Source organism: Nestor notabilis, unplaced genomic scaffold (genome assembly GCF_000696875.1).
Source record: "Nestor notabilis isolate BGI_N333 unplaced genomic scaffold, ASM69687v1 scaffold19906, whole genome shotgun sequence".
NCBI lineage: Eukaryota > Metazoa > Chordata > Aves > Psittaciformes > Psittacidae > Nestor > Nestor notabilis.
This window is the reverse complement of record NW_009933623.1, coordinates 30,939-54,595: the sequence shown is the minus strand read 5'-3', so window position 1 is coordinate 54,595 and position 23,657 is coordinate 30,939. Positions and strand designations below refer to the sequence as shown.

At 37.2% G+C, this 23,657-nt stretch overlaps 1 protein-coding gene across 1 annotated transcript; it reads left to right on the top strand.

Moving 5' to 3' along the window:
* Positions 1-2,927: 2,927 nt before the first annotated feature.
* LOC104407642 (protein prune homolog 2-like) lies at positions 2,928-22,274 on the top strand (the record flags this gene model as incomplete). Its single annotated transcript, XM_010016973.1, has 7 exons — positions 2,928-2,964; positions 3,677-3,816; positions 9,663-9,767; positions 10,216-10,418; positions 11,729-11,892; positions 19,482-19,634; positions 22,183-22,274. Coding segments are annotated over exons 1-7 (894 nt in total), but the record flags the coding sequence as incomplete, so codon positions are not given.
* Positions 22,275-23,657: the final 1,383 nt, after the last annotated feature.

Below are 23,657 nucleotides of genomic sequence, written 5' to 3'. Positions count from 1 at the left end.
AGTGTGGAAAAATGAAATGGAGACTAAAATAATACTAAACTAAAAAAAAAAACCAAACCCAAAACCCAAATAAACCAAACCTGCATCTTTTCTGAGCCAATGTTAGAATCATAGAACAGTTAAGGTTGGAAAGGACCTTAAGATTATCTAGTTCCAACCCCCAGCCATAGACAGGGACACCACACACGAAACTATGTTGCCCAAGGCTCTGTCCAGCCTGGCCTTGAACACTGCCAGGGATGGAGCATTTACAACTTCCTTGGGCAACCCATTCCAGTGCCTCACCACCCTCACAGTAAAGAAATTCTTCCTTATATTTAACCTGAACTACCCCTGTTTAAGTTTAAACCCATTACCCCTTGTCCTACCACTAGAGTCCCTAATGAAGAGTCCCTCCCCAGCATCCTTGTAGGCCCCCTTCAGATATTGGAAGGCTGCTATGAGGTCTCCACGCAGCCTTCTCTTCTCCAGGCTGAACAGCCCCAACTTTCTCAGCCTGTCTTCATAAGGGAGGTGCTCCAGTCCTCTTATCATCCTCATGGCCTTCCTCTGGACTTGCTCCAACAGCTTGCTCCACATCTTACCAGAGTGGGTGAAAAGCCAAATACATTTTAGAATTATGGTATGATAAAAACCTGTTGAATAAGAAAGGCAAAATTGAAAGTGACTTTGTCCTGCTGATATCTCTTCCAGATACGATTCTCTCTCAGATGAAGGTGTGTAATACAGTTTAGGATAAGTCACTGATGGGAAGATGGTGCATGGACTACTTGTTTGTCTTGAATCATGCAAAATTTAGTTCATGGTGAAGAGGAGATAGAAGTTGACAGAAGATTTGAAACAAAATAAAAATATAGCTGTGCATAATACTTGTATTTGAGTGCAGTGAGGTCACAAATATTATCTCTATCAAAAAAGGAAAAATGGAGTAAAACCTCCTTATATATTGCGCATATAAACACAGAAAATTCAGTCTCATTATATGCTTACTAATTATATTTCTGCTGGACTGTTTGTTCACTTCAGAGTTGCTGTTCAGCTTTGTGCATGTCAACTAAGGACTACACTGATTTAAGAAACATGAAGTTCAGTTCTAAAGGCTCCTGTACAGCTTGGTGTTCATGTGCCATCTAACACTTGGTAGATTTATTTATCCACTACAAGTTTTCTTTGCTCTCTGTAATTCATTCAACTTGTGCAGTGTTTGGTGTAGGGGATTATTGCTACCAGTCACCTCCTGACACACCATAGAACTGATACAATTAATATGATGGAGGCATTCTTCTCCTCAAGTAAACATGCTCCCTTGCTTTTAACTTGTTTGTTTTTAACCTTAAGGGACATCTCGATCTTGTAGTAAGCCAAACAATTCCTAAAGGAGATAAATGCTATCCTGTAAACTGATGGGCATCCCAATCTCACCCTTGCATGTTAAGTGGCAAGTGGGGAAGGAGAGGGAAGGGGAGTCATGTAACTTGAGCTGAAAATTCAAAAATTTGCTGTGATTGGATTTAGACACTAAAGATAACCTGGAATAGGAATATAACTTGTTCTTTGGTAGAGGTGAATTGCTGTATTCTGTATTCCTGATACTTGGTTATTAGGTGAGAGCACTAATCCTGCATAGAGCACATTAATTTGAATAACAAATGAGTTAATGCAGCATAAAAGGAAGAGGGGAACTTTGATCTTTACTTTAGTAACTTCTGTGATAGCAAATCCTATTGACAGACTTGAAGTACTGCTGATTCAAGCTTAAATAATCATTCTGCTGGGAACATTCTCCCTTTTCAGCCATATGAGTGTATCCTGTTTTGTCTTGGCAGGAAGAGCAGTGTGATATCTTTACTGAGCTTAAGGTCATTTAAATAAGGTTCCCCTCCTCACTTGTATCATAAATACTTAGCTTTTTTAATTCCATAGGAAAGAGCGTATTTATCATATATTTGTCTGGCTTAATGGGAGTTTTATTCTGATGTACCAGCAAAATTGGGATCAATTCATGTGATGCCAAAGTCATACTTCCAAAGTGTGTGTGAACTTGGGCATGTGAACTCGGGTGACCCCCATGTTCATGACCTTTTTTGAAAACCAGATGCCATTGGGTATGCCATAGACTGACACCCTATAATCCAGTAGAAGTGGTGTCTCAAAAGTTGGCCCTAAAGACAAAAATTTGGAGAAGTAAGAGAATGTGACCATGTAAAGCTTATAAAACGCTGTAGAAAATCAATGTCAATTCAATTAATGGAATAAATCTAATTTTAAAAGGAGCCAATAAGAATTTCATTGATGTTTTTAATTCTGTGGTGCCTCTTTTGACATTTAAATGGCATCTCTGCATTATTTGATTAATCAAAATACTCTTTTTTCAAATGAAAATTCTATATAGAAATCACTGTTCATTTTTAATTTTTGGAATGTAAGTGTATGTGTTCAGTTGGAGAGAAGGTTCTTCAAGAACAGGCAGAGCAGACTTACATGCAATTATATTCTGTAAAATTAATTAAAAGTGAAAAGAGAGTAAATGTTTTCAGTTAGTAGGAATTCTTAAGCATTGAGAAGTTTGGCTGCCAAATCAGAGCCTCTTGGTAATGCAGAAATATTGAACTGAATTCTCAGCAGCAGTAGCTGGCTGGACCAATTCTTGATGAGAAATGACTGGAAAAAAAGAACTTCTGTTTTGTGGAAATTTCAGGAACAATCTAGGGACAAGACTTCCTTGCCTGCCTGGCGTGCCAGAGAGTTAAGCTGCCTCATTTCCATTATTAATTTTGAAGGGTTAGCATGCTTCTATGGGACAGTGTGATTGAGAAAACAGCAGTTTTAAATAAAACTGTTGTAAGCAAACTTCTGACTCTTAAATGTGGCTTTTAATGTATTAAATCAGAAGACCACTACTGCTTGTTCAACAAGGCTATATTCCGATGGGAAGTGCAATCACCATCAGAAACGGGAGTGCAGGTAAGACTGGGTAAAATATGGGTATCAGTTAGGCCTCAGGTAAGTTCTTTATGCGTGACAACTAAGGTGCAAAGATCTTTTCCTAGCCTTTGTTATAGACTAGGTACAGTCTTTTAGCATTAGATCTTATTAAACACAAATATCAGGTGATATTTTTTGCCTATCCAACCATTTCTGGGGATGGCATTGAATTTTTGACCCTTCCATTTCTCTCTTATTTTGTAAGGCTGTGTCTCCCATACAAAAGCAGATGGTGTGGATTTAGAAAATTTACCTTTTATTCTATTATATTTTATTCTGCTAATAGTATTGATGTTTGCTGTAAAAGCCTGTTTTTAGATCCGTAAGTAAAGCAACATTCTACACTATAGACCCAACAGGTAATGATTAGAATATGCTACAGTTGAAATTTTCTCTATTAAATTCTGTTTTTTAGGGAAGAATCCACTATGTAACCATGTATTTTACAACTATTACAGTAAACTACAATATACATGAAAAATAGTATACTGCAGGGGCGGAAAAATATAATAGTTTTTCTCCTGGCCTCAAAAATAAGAGAAAACAAAGACTTATTAGCATAGAGACCTTTCTTTTTTTTTATTTTTTTTTTCCAGGCCAGTATAAAGCTTTCATGTGAAAAGACTTATGAAATATTGAACTAACTTGAACTTTGTATAATATCTTAAATTAACTTTGCATTGGCTTAAAGCCATTTCTTTGACAACAGAGAAGGATAATCAACTTAAAAGCCCTCGGGCCGATGGAAGTATAATACTGCCTGACACTAAAGGGCAAATGCAGGATATACTCCAAAATGACTACTCAATAAACTGTACTTCTGGATTGGAGGTACAATTCCAAAGCTATTGAGTAGATACAAAAATCCTCTCTCACATGAGTGAATGACTTAAAATCTCAGTTGCAGTATTTATTACTACCTTGTCCTGAGTCCAGGTAGTTAGGCTTTTTCCCCATGCATCTCCAGGAAACCTAAGTAAGTCTCTGCATCTGTGCACCCTTGTTAGTGCTTCAGGCACAGGGTTGGAAAAGCTTTCAGCATTGTATGTGACACTGTATTATTATGTGACTGTATCTTATTCTTTATTAATATGCTTCTGTTAAGCCATATAGCTCCTTCAAGATTTGCTATCCTTGAGAAGTGCTGTCCCATCCCTTGCAGCAAAATGCAGTAATTTCCTTGTAGCTGAATGACAGAATATCCAGTGAGATTTGAGGCAAAAAGAAAACAGTGGCTCAGAAAGCGAGACTGTGTGTGGCTGCTGTGGCGTGTGGTGAGTGTGTGTGTGCATGGGGGGATGTATGAAGGAGAGGGAAAAGCATTTTGTAGGGTTTTCTGTTTATACTAGAAAAAGTCTTGAGTATTTCTTGTCTTGCAAGATCATTTCAGCTTCTGTAATAACAGAAAAAAAAAAGAAGACACAATGTCATTTTTGACGGGGATGTTTTAATTTCATGAATCACTGTAGTGATATGGCCAGAGTTTGTGCAAACCTGATTGCCAGTCTGTGCAGTATGGATGAATTTGATGCTGTTTGATGCAGGTAAAAACCAATAAAAGGTTTTCTTGACTGCAGTTACGTACAGATGTAATTGCCATACTAATGCTTTTGTGTGATTGAAGACAACAAGATTGGGCAGATACAAGAACTTCTCCACTGTAAGTACCAGAATATCAGAAGAGATTTCTTACTAGATTGCAGAAACAGCTTGATGTTTATAAATCTATTTTAAGCATGATAAGTGAATGTTGATTTATGTAGGTCTGATCTGAATTAAGTTATCCTTACTGATCCCATGTGAGAACGACACATCATTTCTTTAATTCTTTTTATCCAAGGTATCCAGTGTTTATGCGTTTTATAACTTACCTTTAATCTCGCTAAACAAAACCCCATCAGCACTAAGAGAGATCAGTGGTTTCTTACATAATTTAATTTATGAGTTCCAGTTTCACCATCAGCATCTTACATTTTTTAATTTGTAGAGATATTTAGGGTTCATGGTTCCTCTCAGGTTTAACTGTGATAGCTGCAGGAAGTAATCACGTTTTGGACCTATTGCAGAGAATTTGTGGATATATAGCTTTATTTTCCTGATTGTGAGCTTCTCTGCTGGGGTCTTTGCTCGGAAAGACCTGGAAACAATCCAGACGCATCTGTGTGTCTGCTTTTCTCCTAGTGGGATGAATAGCAAGCAGCAGACTATGCAAACTAGCTGTATCTGAGATGATGAAAGAGGAAGCAATCTCAGAGCTAAAAGATAGACATTAAGCTTGGATGCCCTGGGAGGGCATACTTCAGGGTTGCTTTAATGGAGAGTATACCTTTTTGGAAGGTTATTATTAATAAGTAGTAGTAAGATACTAAAAAGCCATTCAGGGAGCTACACATGGTGAGAGGAAATGCTGGTGAAATCATGTATCTTGGACCTGCAAAAGGAAAAAAGAGTAAAACAATGCATACCAAATAGAAGAGCAGAGATCAGGAAAGGTGAAAGAAGTTATCACTGGTTTTAAAACAGCGTGTAGTGAGTGTCAGTGGAAGGTCTACCTTGTGCCTTGATACAGAAAAAATAGGTCACAGCAGTAGCTCATGCTGGTTTTATGTTGGTTTCTGGACCACACAAGCAGCAATAGAAGCTGAGGAGACAGATCCCTCAGCCTCAGAAGAGGTGATACAAACCTCCCCAACAGGGGAAACTTTCGCCGTAAGTCTGTCAGAGCTGAAGATGTCACTAAGGGTAGAGAATGCCATTTCTTTTATGTGCTTTTTGCAAACCGTTACCAGATGTGAGAATTTCAGGATAACCTACTTTTGTTCCAAATATACAAAAAAGGCAGCACATCACAAGGAAGACCTGTTTTATGCAATGTTCTGTGTCTATTATTATGGATAAGTTTGGATTTAAGCCCCGGAAGATGAAAACAGGTTGTTTCGAGGATTCTGTTGATCTTAAAATATAATTTTAGACAATATGAAAAGGTTATGTAAAATTTTATTCTATTATTCCTCTTAAAATAGCCTCAGATCTATCAGTACCATCCTTGCAAACTTTTGATTACTTTAGAAGTTGTAGTAAACAAAATTGTGGTTGTTCCCGAAGGAGTATCTCATGATTTTTATCCATGGATGGTTGTGTCTTTTTTGCCAGTGCTGATTATCTGAGGAAGTGATGTCATGGTGAAAGTACTGACTTCACAACTTCTAAGATGCTGCAAATAAAATTGAAGGTTAAAAATGCTGCTTTCTTAGTCCTGTGGTAGAATTGGTATATGACATCCATTTTTGCTTACATGAATGTTTGCAGTAGCATTCAATTTTTTATCACTACAGTTTGGCAGAGTTGATCTATTACCTGATGAACAGATCTCAAAATTGTTTGTCCAGCAGAGGATAAAACAGTATTTAACCTGCTCTCACTTGTATAACTGCAGACATCACTAAGATTTTGATAAATTGTCTGTGGTGTTGGTACAAGGAGGTCTTCTATGTTAAAATAGAATGGGGGAGATGCTATCTGGCTTTATAAATATATTGTCTGTGATTCTGGCATCCGATAAATACCCAGTTCAAATAATAAAGATGCTAGGAGTAGAAAATGTTGTCCATGTGAATAGGCTATGTGAATATGACCTGTATGTGGCACTGAATTATTTTAGTGATTATCACCGGGGGATGGAACAGTAAATATATACTGAGCTGTGTCAGGGATAGCATGTACCTGTTTATGACCAGATGTCCTTGGCTGGTCAGTTTTGTAGGTGGCAGTTCTCAGACTGTAGCTTCTGATCTATGCTTTGTAATTACATTTGTGTGCTTAGAGGAGTTGCTGCATAGCCAGATAGTTCTCTGTTTGTCCAGGTTTTGCCTGGGGTTAACTTCATCTCTAATGGGACAGCACATACTATGTGAATGAAAATAATAGGATGGTACTTCTAGCTGTGACAGGTGCAGATTGTCTGCAAGCCTGATCTGTTTCTCTCTATCTGATTCAAATTTCTGCTGTTTCCTAGAAATGTATAAGAGAATCATAGAATATCTTGACTAGGAAGGGACTGATAAGGATCATCCAATCCAGCTTTGGGAGAACAAATTACTTACATGGATAACAATATTGGATAAAAAAATGAAGGATTTAATTTAGGAAAGTAATAGCAAACATCTTGTGCTTTCTAGTAATAATTAAGAGTGACATTTTAGGTTGGTTTTGTTATGTTTTGCTCCCTTTATAAGTTTCCAGAACTACAGGAAGAATTAACTATCCAAATGTACTCTACAACTTTACTAATAAAAATTTATTTGATTATTAATAATTAATTTGGTAATACATGACTTTGTATTAGAAGGTGTATCTTCAAAAATAATGCTTTCGCACTTTTTTTTGATGAAGAAAATTCCTCAGACTGCTGAAACAAGCTGTGGACTATCACTTTTCTCTCTTGTCAGTGTATCTTACATCAGCAGAATGTGAAGCACAGGCTTACTTTGCTGTTCTGGCCAGTTTTGGCCCTGAAGCCTGTGAGATAGAAACTTGTATTACTTACTAAGACAGTTTACAGGTTGACTTTGTATACTAACATTAGTATAACAGCTGTCTTATTTTATTAGAAAAACCCCATCGAAGAACATTTTGCTAAAAAAATAAATAAATAAATAATGAGAGATTAAGGAATTAAATGGGGTAGTTGCATGCAAATGAACAGATTCTTTCTGAGGGAGAGGTAGAGTCATTAAAATAACCAACTGTAGCAGGTGAAGCAAAATATATCCTCCCTGGAGTGACCAGAGAAAGGTAGCGTGCAAGAGAAACCCCTGAACGCCTTCAGAAATCTGTTTTACATTCCTTTTCCTTTGGAAAAGAATTGGCAGTAAGTAGTAGGGTTACCTCGACCTCATGTTTGTCTTAGACATAAATATTCTGGAAGAAACCTGCAGTTGTTTGGAGTGATAGTATGTTAACAGCCTGACAAGAAATACGCTCTGTCATTGTTAGCCTGCTTACTGTCAGGCTAAAAACTCATCTTCATAACATCCATCTCAGAGTTCTTGTTAAGCTCTTCAGAACAGTCTAGGGACATGGCCTGTTCTTCCACAGCCTGTTCTGGTTCATATGTGTTGATGAAATTCTCGTGTGCTGGAGTTAAAAAAATCAGTCCGCAGATGGCTAGTTGACCTGTTTGGATTACAAAGAGATGTTCTCCAGAGCTTTCTTGCTCTGCTGTGTTCTCTTTCTGTTCTGCTCTACATAGCTATGCTTTTCTCATTTCTTCAGAAGTCAAGTGTTGGGTTCAGAAACTTTCAGCCTTCGAATTCTTCAATTTTTGTGTAATTTTTCTGTCCATGCTCCCTAATAAAGAGGGAGCAATCATGGCACATGCAAATGAGTGAAAGATGCTGGGTTGTTTGCTTGTATTTTAGAAATGTGAATTCTTCTTTTTGTTTTAGACAGCTGTTAAGACAAAGCATGATTTCCATCTTCGGTAGTTCTCTTCCCAAATTATTTTCTACAGATTTTAGAACTGCAGTATACCTGTGTAACAAAGCTACAGCTAATATGTGTTGCAAAAACAAGTGTGCAAATTTTAGTGCTTGAGAGAAAGAATTCTAAAGACAAGACAAAAATTTCTTACTTAATCCTAGAGGTGGGTGACTTTGTAGATTTTGTCATTTCATTCAGTTTCCTTCTTTTTCAGGGTTAAATTATTTGCCATGCAGTTATGATGAACTTAAAGAAAAAGACTTCTATACACTGAATAATACTAAAAAGGGATGAGCTTGTGAACTTTATTTTCATTCTTTAAGGTGGCAAATCAATCAGAAATGTGTGCTGCAGAAGAACAATATAACAAAAATATTCTGGAAAGAGGAAAATGTGTTGTATATGACAACACAACGTTTAACTTCATGTATTTGGTTTTGAAATATCTACCTTAGCATCAGTCAGATATATTTCTCAGAGTAAGAAGCTTAGCTCATTAAGATAAAATAAAATGGGAAATTTCTGTGCAGCTAGCTTGACATTAATGATGTGCACAAGAGAAAATTGCCAGCTTACATATGTGTGTACAATTATGAAGAAGGTTGACATTTCCCTGAAATAGTTTGCTTTAAGATAGTTGGTCTTGCTTGTGTTTGGAAGGCTCCTAATTTTATTAAATGCAGAACAGATGCAGTTCCCTTTGCTTGTGAGAACATCTCAAATCTCTCAGTGCTTCATGGAGTGTGTTTAGCTTCTGAAGAGTCAGGGTGGAAGCCACTTACTTTGTCTAGTTATTTCAGCCGAGCTAAGCAAAAAGGGAAAATTAAAATTGCAACTTGCTGCGTATAGTTTGCTCTGTGTAATTCCATGCTCTCTGGGACTGCTTTTTCCATTTATGCATGAAGCAGCTCATCTGTTACTTTGCTGCTAAAGGGACTTCTGGCAGGTCAGATCTCAAATGGGTTCTAAACCAGAGTCTTGTAGGAAAAACAGATCTCTTGGCTTCTTGGGAGCTGTCAAGCCATGGAAACGTGCCTGATCCCACAGTAGAGTGCACTTCTTCAGCTGATGGTAAAAAGCGCTACAACTGAGGACAATGACTGTTACTTAACTTATTTTTTATAGTGTCTTGGTGATTGGGCTTTGTTTTTTCTCATCATTGTCACTCACTGCAATTGTCTTCTAATGTGTTACAGAACAAGAGCAAATGCCTGGAGAAAGTCCATGTTGTTCTTGGGAATAAATCCTGCGATTTGGATTCACTCATTTCTACTCTGGCCTATGCCTACTTTCTAGACAAGGTAATGGAAAAAATGGACTGAGTGGTCTTAACTTATTTGTACCAGGTTGTTACAGACGTCTTATTGTTGATTAAAACATACTGTAAAAAAATTAATCTGGAGTGATTTTGGTATAAGCAGTGGTAAGGTTTTTAAATAATGTACATTTCTTTCCATACAAAAATTAATGAGTGGATATTAGGTGACATGTTAAGTAGCATTCACTAATCACCCCTGTACATCATTCTTTCTCCTTTCTGGTTTCCCAGTGATTCTGTAGGAGGCAAACAGAGACAGAACACAAGGTAAAAAAAAAAGGAAAACCACATTTTTAAAAAATGAAGTAAAGGGGGGAAAACCGAACAGAAAATTCAGACTGTTTCTAGTTACTCACACTGTTAAAACATGTTCCTAATAAAAAACAGATCTCATTTTATTCAACAATGACAAACACACACCTATGTTACAGGTTAGTCCTCCTGATGTTCTTTGCCTACCCGTGTTGAACATACCAAGAAGAGATTTTAGCTACTTCACAGAGACAAGATTTATATTGGAGGAGCTGAATATCCCGGAGTCATTCCATATCTTCCGAGATGAAATCAATTTGCACCAGCTGAATGCTGAAGGGAAATTGTCTTTAACACTTGTAAACAGCAACATGCTGACAAGGTATTGCATTGTATGTACAACAAGATGGCTTATGCGGATTTGAGCTGTTTTAAAAATTGTATTTTACATCTTTTCTCCAGTAATATTGGTATTGCTATGCTAACACAGACAAGAAAGGAGAAAAAAGAAGTTAAAATGCGTTTGCTCTCCCCTTATATCTCCAGTAAGTGTAACAAACTGAATAGTCATCTTTCCGTCATTTTTAAAAGAAACTTTATTTTTTAGGACCTTGTCTTTTCACACAGATTAGATTGGATATTTTAATTTAGTTTAAATTATGTGGAAGTTTCCTCTGACCAGTAAATAAGAGATCAGATTTCTTGCTGCTTCTTAGCTTTCACTAAAGGCATTAGGATTCTCACATTGATTTGGCGATCGCCAGCATATTTGCATATGTGCTGTTAAGATGGCTGCTGGATAACTGCAGTCCTCACAAACTTCATCATTTCTCTCAAAATGTCTTCAGTGCCAGAGGCTCACAGTTGCTCTGTGGAAGACCACAGTCCATATATCCATCCTTAAGAGGGAATATTTAGAAGCCTGTAGTGAATCTTTTATAGGGAGCTTCTTTATAATGGTCTGCCTGTTTTGCCCAGAGTGAAGGATGCTGTTTACTTCCAACTCCCTTTAGAACTTCATTTAAGATAAGTAACATCCTGTTGTGCTATGGCCCCATCCTATGGAGGCGTTTGTAGATTAGAATAAAAGTAGGGAAAATCTAAAATGAGAAATAGCGTAAATCTCTTAGCTATTGATTCTTTAACTGCAGTCAGATCAGTACATCATTCTCTTTTTCAAAGTAAAAATTATCCATAAGATTAGTTTTTTTTTCACTGCTGTCCCTTCCTGTGTTTCTTCCTTCTAAAGAATTATGACTAACGTTTTGCATTATTAAATATAGTTTGGCTTTGTTATTACTATTACAAACAGAAACATAAAATGCAAAGACTTTTTGTAAGTCTTCATAATGTTCAATGCAGAAAATTTCAAATCTCCCCTATATAAAGAGTGATAATTTTAGTACATGTAGATTATTTTTTTCAAATTAATTTTTTAATGTTTTTATAATGGAAATGTTAGTATTTGTGTCTTAGTGATGTATCAAGCAATAAAACCGCTGTGAACAATTCATTTAAAAAATTACAGGTTTAGGACTTCATTGTTACGTTGTTTGGCTTTACAGCAGACTTCAAGTAGCAGTAACAATAGTGTTATAATCTAGAATTAAAAAAAAAATTGCACTTTTTTAATGGATTGTCTAAGCATCTAGAAAGAAAAATATATATATAACTTTTAAATTTGCTTGATAGTGAGGATAAAAGTTTGGAATCAGCTGTTGTCAAAGTCATCAATCCAGATGAGCAATGTGGTGTCAGCCTGGAGTTACAAGCGTCTTCTTCCTCTGTAGTAGTAAAAGAGATTCTTCAAGAGGCACCAGAGTTAATCACTCAGCAACTGGCTTATCTCCTCAGAGGTGAGAGATTACTCTTTATATTAAATACTGAAAGGTTTAATGGAGTGTTTCTGAATCTGCTCATGATCCATTCTTTGGTTAACAATCCCTTTAAAGACCACAGGAAGCTTCATAAAAGAAGCAGGGAGTAAAGAGTTTGTTAAAGAGTAACATTATATTGAATATTAAAAATGTGCATTTAAAAATAGGCATGAGAGGCCTTTGCTGTATCACTAGACAAGAATATTAAATGGAGCTGTCGACATACCAGCTGGGTAGCTGGAAAAGCTGTGCAGTTCGTAGATTCCAGGGACACTGTGGACAACAATATGGATTGGAATCTAATATTTACACGTTAAAGCTCCCGATGGCAGTAGAATGATATTTTAACGGCATGATATGAAACTTCTACTGTTTAAAAATGCTGTAACCAAATCCTCATTGTGCTCTCCTTTTCTTTTGTATTGTATGCCTGGTAGAGTACAGGAGGGGGCTTCAGCTGTCAGAAGTATTTTCATTTCTGTCTTCATAGTTCATCATTTGTATTAGTTTCCTCAATTTCTTTGCTGGAGCAGAACTTTTCAGTTGAAAATAAAATGGGTTGAAAAGAACTGGTTCGCTGCTTTTAAGTTATTTACTGAATTTTAATAATGTTCCATGAATTTTTAAAGTTTTGGGTTTTAATTGACATGCAACTGTTAAGTAGCCTTTTAGGAAATCAATGTGGGCATGTTTAATGAAGGTTATGAAAACTTGTGTGCATTAAGATTTCAGAAGCTATTGGAGTCTTGGCTTGTCATTGTACTCATCACCCTAATAACTAAATAATGAACATGTTATGAGAAATTTAAAACATATTTTTTTGTTTTGTTTTCATAGAAGAACCATTAACAGTAACACAGTATTTGGCCTGCTCTTTTAGTATCTTTCCATGCTAATAAGCCCTGGTAAACCTGCCATGAAATATTATTGTAAGCTCCAAATTTCTGTTGAGTAGCTACCCAGGAATCTAGGTAAATGACCAAGCATAGTAATTCATTTTGGAGGCAGAACCAAAAAAGGCTGTTGGGGATCTCTCAGGGTATTTGGTGGTGGAAAGAGGCAGGAGGCAGTGCTCTGAATAATGAACAAGAATATGTTCAACTGTTACACATTGGTGTAAATGTCTGCATGTTTTTGCTCTCTAGTCTGTATCCAAATCAAAATAGTGTTTTTATTAGAGAAATATTGAAAGTGTTTGCATAAAAGAGATACCACTTCCAGTTTTGGGGAAGATAGTAGCTTTTTTTTTTTTTTTTAATTTCCAACTTAATTTTAATTAGTGTGTTTGGTAGCATGTATCTGAGGAACTTACTGGATATAGGAGCGCCTGCATACCTTCTCGTGCATTGTATGAGAAGTAGTTGAGAAAGCCTAAACAACAAAACACAGCTGCACTTGTGACTTGATGCTTTTCTACTTCTCCCAGCCATGCAGTTTGTATATATAGAAGGCTAAGCAATACAGTGAGTCCTGTTGTGGATCTGTTAAATTAGAAGAGGTTTTTGGTGCTTGAGAACCTTCTGTTGCAAAGTCAAAAAAGTCAGTGAATCCCATTACTGGTTTTGATAAGGTGAAATAAAAATCTTATGTATAAATGCATGTAGATGGCAGATCAAACTATAGGCAGCCTGAAAATAAAAGATGAAATACAACCTACCAAGTCAGGCATTGGAAAAAGCTTTCCATGGAAGTGGTGGAATTACCATCCCTGGAATTGTTCAAAAACCACGTAGATGAGGCCCTTAGTGACATTGTGTCGTGGTGGACTTGGCAGTGCTGGGATAATGGTGAGACTTGATGATCTTAAAGGTCGTTCCCAACCTAGTTGAGTCTGTCATTCTATGAAGTCTAGCTTTTGTGTTTCTCTGTATGTGTTATGGCCTTTTTTCAAACTCCTTGCCCATAAAGTACAGCTTTTGAAATTCATGTCAGTGTGAGCACAGGAAATAGAGGGACTACATGTCATGGTTTGAAGGGAGGGGTGGCTGCTTCATTCTCACTATCAGTGAATGCGTGTGTGGAGGCTCACAGGGTGGACCCTCTCTCTGGTGGCACCTCATGGTGTAGAACCAGTGAAAAAGTCCTACTGGGTTTTTTGCACTTTTTAATGTCACTTCAAGTGTAGATCTGTATATTATTGACATGTATAAATTTAGGGCCAAAGAACCAGAGGCCAAAGTGGAAGTCAAAGAACTAGGATTCTATTTTCATAAAAGAGCTGAGAGATCTTAACATCTGAGTCTCTGAGCTGGGAACTTGTCTTTCATTTCTGGCTTTCCAGTGAGTGCTTTGCTAGAAGACTTGAAAGATAATACAGGTATCTCATATTTTATTAATTATTGTGTAGTGGCTGTGACAGCTTCATTTGTTGCCTCTTTTTCATACTTATTTTTGCTCACAGTCTGTTAGCATTTTTTTTAATCTTAATAACAAAGGCAGATGTTTATAATCTGCCATATTTCAACTTTGAACAAACTTCACCTGCTCTTCTGTGTTTAAAAAAAAAAAAGTCAAGAGAAATGGCTTTTCCTGTGAAACTGAGCATTATTGATTTAGGCAGTTTAATAATTAAGGACTTTTTTTCAGCTGAATGCTTTCCTGGTATCTTTGTCTCCCCGTTAGACATGCTATAAGTTAATTCTACCCTTGGGCTTTGAATAGAGCTTGCTTGGAGAGTGAGAGTATTGTACAGCCATATTTGCCTTAAGTTAGAGCTTGTGCTGTCCCTGGATTTGTGCCAGCAGCAAACAATTATAGAACCTGCCAGAGTCTTGGGCCTGTATTATTTTATTTCCCCAGAGATGTTTACAAGGGGACTGTTGCCAAACTCAAGATCCATTAAACTGCTGAATCATTACATTTTCTGTTGCAGCCAGCTGGCAAGGATGCGATTCCAGGCACTCGCTGTCAGGTACCTTGGGTCAGTGCACTCTCAGAAATGCCTCTGTATGTTTATTTGTATAAGGCCTTGAAGGATGCCACAAGGTGCAGCCTGCAACATGTAAATAGAGACAGATTTACATCAAGAGCATCAGCATTTTTTTTTTTTAATGTGAATCTGCTTTTGCTGTTTATGGGCTGCATAGCTGAGGTCTTTTTGTGCTCTGTTAGGGCAGTCTGACTTTCAGTAGAGATTTGTTTGTTATTCGAGCCACCCAGACAAGTGTTAAGAAATGACCTTTTAAGGACTTCAGAAATTATGCCCCCCCCCTTTTTTTTTTTTAAATTTTCCTCTATCTTGTACATCGATCAGATGATTCACATGTTCCCTAATTAATGTATTCTTAATATATATGCCAGACAGCAAGGATCATTTTGAACTGCACCAGACACTGGACTTATTTGGACTGATCCTTTTGTTGTTATGTTTGAAAGTTTCTTGGAGGCAATGCTTCTTTCCTCCTCCCTTTTCACCCCCAAATTACATTTTATTCTGGCTTTGTAGCTTTCCTGTTAATTACAATGAAGACTGCTTTCTTGGGTCTGTGTTACAGTTTTGGTTTTTGGGGTTCTTTAGGGGGGTGGAAAGTGTTGAAGTACAATTTCTGTAAGATATTGTTGTTTTTCCTCTTTTCCCTGTCCTTATTTTTGTAGGTCATGTAGTAAAACCTCGGCAGGAGAAATGCCTATATTTTCATTGTACTGTTTCTCTCAGCCATAAACTTGTAATTCAGGAGATGCTTGTGCTGTTCTTAATGTTTTCCCAAAATGACTTCTGCCTTCATTAGATCATGTTTAATATTAATGCACAGCAATTGCTTTTGGCAAAACTAGTGCCCCACTTCCAAACTGCTTTGCAAAAAAGAATAAAATACACTTTTTTAATCTTTTTAAGAGTCCTAGCCTATTTTCTAGTGACCTCTCCTTCAGAAAAAAAATTATCTGTAATGTAGTATGATATACACAAGAAATAATATTGAATCTTTTACTACCTATTATATGTTTCTTTTTTCTGTGCTTGTCAGCAGACAGAGGAACCTCCATTATGCTTTCAGAAAGCCTCGGGGAGTTGCACCAGCAGTCAGTGAAATCTGCAGGAGATTTCTGAGCCCATGTATCTCTTTTAGAGTGAATACTTAGAAGAGAACACATGACTAAATGGACTACTGACCTTTGGCCAAGCAAAAATATCTTGAGTGAACTGGTTTTCTGAAGTACCCGGAATCTTAACCCTCACAGGGATGCTGGGGGTGGTTGGGAGAGAAGACATATGTACCCTTCTTTCCTGCTTATAAGCGGAATATTAAAGAATGAAGGAGGAATAAATGTTGATGTTATGGTTTGTCGACACCCTGTTAACTTGAGAAGGATCCTTTTCTTGCTTTCATCCTAGTAGAAAAGTTAGCAATTGCAGGCACTGCAGTGCTGCTGTGACAAGTGGGAAAAACAGCCTTTTACAAACCTTTCTAAGATGTCTGCCCATGACGAGGCATTATTTCAGGTTGACTGCATTCCATTCTAGTATTAAGTGATAAATTCCAAATTTCAAAGTTTGCTTAGGATCAAAATATGCAAAAGAATTGACCCTGAGGTTAACAGAGCAGTGAAAAGTAAAGGCATCCGGTTAGATGCTGTTTTACAGTGCATGTCTAGACACATTCTGATTTTACAGCTTCACAGTAATGTCTGTGTCCTGCCAAAGGTGAGATCAAATCCAAGACAGCCTTACCATTGTAGAAACCCAGAATTTGTTGCACATGTGAAAGTAAGAGACAAATACCCACTGGTACCTGTAGAAGTACATGGTAGGAAGCCACAGTATATCCTAGGCAATCTTTCAAGCCCTTTTGATTGGGGAACAGATAAATTATGTGAAAGTTTCCTTCCACCAATCCATGTGTTTAGGATAATTAAGCTAGTTTCATTGGCATGAGCAGTGTTACTGCTGAAACACTGTAGTAGAACGGCTTTAGTATGAAAGAGATCTATCTGTTATTTTAGCAGACAGATACTTATGATGATTTTTGGTGCTGCCTAGCTGTTGCACTTTAGGCATTTGTAAAAATCACATCCAGATACTGACGTGGCTGCTAGAACTTGTCTTGGTGTAACCACAGCTTTCTACTGCCAGTTCTCCTATTTCCTGTAATTGGAGAAATGTGAGACACTTCCTTTCTTTGTTCAACTCCTTTCCTGTCTTGCCTTCTAATATGCTTTTGCTTGGCTGTAGAAGACCCTGACACCAAACCCACTACATAGGAGTTATTTCTGTATAACTAGACAACGAAGCTCTTGTCATGTTGACTTCAAAACTAATGAGCTTGATATGGTATACAACTCACACCTCTTGTTTTACTACGTTTCCCAGCATGTTTATGTTAAGATTTTCTCTTCTTGGTCTTCTCCAAATACTCTCCCTGCTGAGGCTTGCAGACCTATGGTAGAAGTTTGGCACATTGTGTGTCGGAGGACCTGTGCAGATGGACAGACTGCTTAGCTCATCCTAGTGCTGGTGGGAGGCTGAATGAGATATGCAACAACCTCCCTCCAGTAGATAATTGTATGATGAATCTGAGCATGCACTGTAGCTCCAGTACTTTCTGCTGTAGTCTCCATTTCCTTTGTGTGTGTATGAGCAATTTCCCTGTCTGCTGCTGGAGAGAGGAAAAAATGGGTGCTGAAAAAGCAGATTGCTGCTGTAAAAATAATTCATGCAACCTGGTCCCTGAGCTGCCATTTATCCAGGTGCAGCTCTGTGCTGGCTGGGAGTGTGCTGTGGGCCTTCTAACTCATTCTGGTCACTGCCCTTCTCAAGGTATGGCCAAGAATATGTAGCACAGGCCCTGTTAAATCTCGTTAGAGGTGGGAACAATGAAGGGGTATTGCTAGATGATCTGTCCTGAAGGCTGTTGATTGAGAAACTTGCTTCATAGAAAAGGAACTGAAAAATAGGCTTTGCTAACATATATAGGTATCTTGGGCGCTTTATGTATCACTTATTTGCCTGTAGACTTATGGAGCCATGTTTTGTGTACGTGAATTTACAGATGTCAGTCTGAATCAGTATACATGATTTTCAGGCAGTCTTTATTTCTTTAATATTTTTAATACTATCAAATAGGGCAGGAGTATTGTCTTAGCATCATCATAAGAATGACATAAAAAGATGCTGAGAATTTAAAGAATTATTGGCAGTTACAGTATCTGTAACAGATACAAGGAATAGAATTTTAAGTATGTGAATTTCCAGAAATTAATATCTGGTGGGGAACAGCTTTAAGCATTACTTATTATTTAATCCACGCAGGATTTGTCTAATAAAGAGGCATGTACTTAGCATGGCAAAATTAGTTTGTGTTGCAAGTGTCTTACGAAATGCTTTTCATTATTTTTGTCATGACAGTGTAGAAGAAAAATGGATATGTACCAGATGTTTGGGTCTTAGTCAGTTTAGTGAGATTGAGGGTGGCTGTGTCCAAGTTCTTCTTTTCCTTTCTTGGCTCTGTGCTAAAGCCTAAAAATTTTGGGTTACAATAGCTATCTTACACTATTGCACTGATTTGCTCATTGACCTAGCATGATGCAATGCAATCATAGACTTGTTGGAAATCCCTGTGCACAATAGAGTAATAAATAATTTCAATGCTGAAGTATCAGATTTTATCCTTAATTTAGTGTGAGTGAATGGAAGCAAAGGCTATCTTTGGGTATATTAATAACTTGGATCCCAATCTCCAGGAAATGAAAAAGTGATTTTAAACCTTGAACCGTCAGGAATATTTCACATCCAGGATGGAATATATGCAACAAGTAGTTGATTGAAAAGCCATCAAACTTACCTGTGTATTGTAAGAACACATCAATTATGATTAATTGGATTATGTTTCTCATAAATTTTAAAATATAATGCATTATGGGGTTTTTTTGCCTGAGTGTGCTGTGCTTTTTTGGTATGTTCATTGATGAGGAATTAGGCAGGGTCAGTTACAACTGAATAACCAATGACTTTAAGATGATTTAGTTGAACCCTGCCACCATGTGCAGGGACACCTTTCACTAGACCAGGTTGCTCAAAGCCCCATCCAACCTGGCCTTGAACACTGCCAGGGATGGGGCACCCACATATCTGGGCAACCTGTTCCAGTGTCTTGCTACCCTCATAGTAAAGAGTTTCTTCCTTATATCCATTGTAGCAGTTCATTAACGCATCTGTAGAAGGAAGGTTGACAGTGTAGTTTTACTGTTCCCAAGCATACCAACACTGGTCCAATGCTTAGAGAGAGGAACAAGGAACAAGCCTTGGTGTCCCACTGCTCACTGGTGGCCATGCCGCAGAGCTCTGCTGGACATACAGAAGCATATTGCACACTGTGGCAGCAGTGGGACTGGCCAGTTGGCTGTAAGCATAGGCTCTGACAAGCCATCCAGGTCAGATTTTAGAAACTGCCTTCATGTTAGAAGGATGTTTCTGTGTGCAAAGCATTCAATATATCATTCAGTGAACTTGTCAGTGGAAATGACCGCCAAGAAGGAAAAGTCTTGGATGGCAATACAATAAACATTCTTGTTTCTGGAGTACCTCTTTGCTGTTTAGAGGAGACATTGATTTTTGTATTTCAATGTTTCAGGGAGCATTCTCTTCAAATGCATGTCTTTGGAGGCTGACAGAATTACAGAGCAACAGGAGAAAGTACTGTCAATCCTAGAGGAAAAGTTTCCAGATCTTCCCCCACGAGAGGAAATTATCTCTGTTCTCCAGGAGACTCAGTTTAACCCACAAGGTAGTGCAGCTTGCTTTCATTTTTCTGACCTTTTACAAATTTAGTTATGTAACTGTATCAGAATATATTGGCTCATTGTGTGGTGAAAATAGTTGCAGCATACTATCTTCACTGGCAGTTACATGTATTGTATTTAATTTTAAATTAAGTGGCTTACATTCTGAATCATGTATTGTGATTTCTGTTGAGGAATCACTGAACTCCTAAATAATTTTTTGTTGTTTTTACACACAAAGGAAACATTGATTTATTTCATATATTGCTTGTACAACAACTCTAGTCAACAATTTGAGTTGATGAAGTATAGGGGCATAAAACAATATGTCAGCCTGTATGTAGAAGTTGTGCTGCTATTGTCTACATGCTGTGGGAGTGTATCTTCTGAATCTTCTCAGGTTTATCGAGGGCTGTGTATAGGTGAAGTGAATTTGACTTCAGACTAAGATGAAGGAAGCAGTGGGAAACTTGCAATTCTTTCATTTTCTTCTGCTAGAAATAGCTGAACACTGTTGTCACTTTTTCAGTGCTAAAAAGTGGGAATGTTTGAACTCAAATTTTGGTAGCAGGCTTTTGAAGGGATGCTCTGAAAGCCTGAAAATATGAACTCAAATTTTTTACTTTGTTAAATGGCATTTGCTATGTAGTTTTTACCAAGGAGTGGGAATTTGATTACCAAGATACTTACTTGTTGAGTATATCAAGTATGTACAGAGTCCATGCAGTCTCATAGTCTTTTTTTACCTTTCTCTATGCACCCATCTGCAGAATTCTCTCATCTGGATTCAGGCTGTCAGCCTGAGATGGCTGTCATAGCTGGTAGTTACAGAAAGAATTTGAGGTGTGCTGCTTCCTTTGCTCTCTCTTTCAGTGAGTTTGAAATTTAAATTATTTCAGGGCTATAAACCTTCACATAGTTTCCTGAAGTTCCTCCAGACATTAGTCAAGGAGTCATAGTTCAGAAGTGAACTGAATGCAGTCTGGATTGGAGAGATCAAATGAATCTTTTATGGAACTCAGTTCTGCCAGTTGCCTGGGAAGATGGTTTGGTAATGTTTGTCTTGTACTTGGCCCTAGAAGTTTACCCTAATATCCAATGCAAAACTTGGACCAGTAGATATAATGGATTCAGTCTGCATGACATTGGTTGCCAGTAATTTTTATATACTACATAAGGAGAACAATGTCATACACTCTTTGTCTCAAAGCTGCTGTTTGCTCTGTATCATAAGGTACATATTTAGCACTGCACACATTCATGTAGCATTATGATTAGTAAGATGCTGTTTTTTTTCTGGAGTCCTTTGAAGGCTCTGACCTCTACTGGATATTTTACGTTGTATACACCTGTTACTTCGGTCAGTATCAGGGCAATTCAACATAGAAGTTCTCAGTTTCATGCAGAAATACTAGTTTATTGGCCTGAACTAATGAATCTGTTTGTTCTTAGAAGTACAGAGGCCTGTAGTCCACCAGGTGGCCTGTAAATATTTTTGAGAGGACATATGCATAAATATAGTAAATATGTGAACATGAACCAGTTCATTTTGTCATTACATTGAATGCAGTAGCTGGACTCCATACAGGAAAAGTAAGGATTCAGTTCTTGGCTGAAGTTGGTGTTTGACTCCCTCTTAAAAATCAACCATGCAAACACATTTTGAATGTTATACTGCTGAGCTTTAGAAGACTGTGGACATTTTATTTGCCATCCTACACTGAAATAAGTGGCTTACAGCTTTCTTTATACTGATATTTGGCTATCAGGTCTGTATTTCTGATCATGTGATATGATCATGTTCCTATACACAGATACATATCTGTTTTGAGACTGTTTATAGCCTTTTAGACAGACAACTCCTGTTAGAGACATGTAGTCTTTAGGATTTTCAGTACATTGTACATAAACGTATCAACATGCCTAGTTGCAAAGTGAACCAATACCAGTTTCACATTGTGGTTTCTGATGATAATATATACTTCTGTTTCTGTGGTACATAAATATCTGGTTAGTTCATTTGCCATTTGATGTACATGAGAGAAACCTATTGTGGTTGGTTCCAGTTTGCGAGGAAGATCAGAAAGGTTAAATGACTTTCTGTTTACATAGTATCTTAAATGCTTTGCTTCTGAATATTTTATAAATACCACAGTATTCCACATGTGCTTTTCAAAATATTACTCATTCCAGAAGTGTTTTATGTTAGTGATTTCCTATTAGACCATAGCAATAGTCTGTGTACACATTTATCATCACTGGAATTCAGTTCTTTTAAAAAGTGAGTGTTCACGCAGCTTCATTGCAGACTTAATTCTTCATCTTTTGCTCCCCTATCCCTTACCCCCATCTGCAAAATCTCTTCCTTGTTTAAAAAAATCCTTTAGAAATATTAAACATCAAAATATTCATGTTGGTTTTAATTTTCTCATAGAATGTCCTAAAATACATAAGGCTCATCATTAAGGTCTGAGCATGTTTTTAATATATGTTGCTGCATTTTTCAGATGTAGATACTTGTATGTACTGAAATTCCTTTATCTTCTGAAACAGGTGTAAGTATTGAGGACATTATGCTGAAGGATCTCAAGATTTCAGATGGAGAAATCAAAGTAGCAATTAGCACTGTGTACTTGACACTGGAGGTAAGAGGAAACCTAAACAAAATGGTTCACTAACAGCTCTATAGCATACAGAGATGGTCCTTTAACAAAGATTTTGAGCCGATTATTTTCTCGAGATTATACATGAGCAGAATTTAATTTTCAGTGATTTAATTAACTTTGGGAGAAGCAGTAGCTGTTTGTAGTCTGACTTACATGATTATGCATCTGATTATTCCTTGCTGTTAGTCTGAACAACGGTGTGTTAAAACAATGGCATCAGTAAATTGCAGCCTTTGAGTAAGTTGAAGGTGTGAGCTTTCTGTTGAACTTAATCTACGTAGTTACTAGCTGGGACTTTGTCCCACTTTTCACTTACAATATGGCATAAAATTTATAAAGCCAGTTTAATACTCTCAGCTTTTTGAGAGCAGGGGATATTCTTTCATGCCTTCTTTAAACTTATCTTGAAGTGTGTCCATTGCCACATTGCCTAAATGAAAATGTTGGTAGAAACAAAAGGACCTCGATAGAGCAGAAGTTCCTAGAATTTTGATAGTTTGGATCAAACCTGTAGATTGTCTTTATAAGCCTGAAAATGGCTGCTCGGGTTTTCTTTCTTGATTGATCTGAAACATTTTGCAGTCGCTTAGTCAAACTCTTGGGTACTGTGTTTATCACTATATCAAGATGATTTGTGTCATGGATGTCAGTAGCTATTCACCTTGACCTGAAGTACATTTAACTGTTACTGGCTGTTATGTAGAAGTATTAATTTAAAAATATTAATATTTAGATCACTGATCAAGTTTGACATGGCAGTATTATTTCTGATGGAAGTTTGCGTACTAATACACAGTTTAATAATAAAACTAGCTAGACTGAGGAAAATCTGAACAACAGAGACATTTTTACGTAGTATATATTTGCAGTGTACATTCTTAGCAAGTCCCTGAGGGTCATGATGTGGGTATGCCAAAAAATATTTGACATACAAAAGAAATTGTCATCTTCTACTTTTGCATTTTGCTTCAACCAAAACTTTATTTTACCTCAAGTGGGACTAAAAAAAAAAAAATTAAAAAAAAAAAAAAAAAGAATCGCTTGAATAGTTCTTCCCTGTGTATATCCTGTGAGATTTCTTACAACATGTGTTTTGTGCTGGATTTTACGAAAAGTGTGGTGCTTCTGTAGTTGAAGAGCTTGTGGTGCAGTCAAGCTAATAATTATCCACGTATTTCTGCTTTCATAGTAAAATACACAAACAAAATTGGGTAGCAAAGCTTCAAGAAGTGAATCAGAATCCGCTGTTTTCTTGGTTAGTTTCTCAGTGTCAAGCAGTCTTTACCAGCCACCAAACCTATGAACTCTAATTTTTACTCCTGAAAATTATGCCAAGGTTGGGAGGAAAGGGGATAGGGAAAG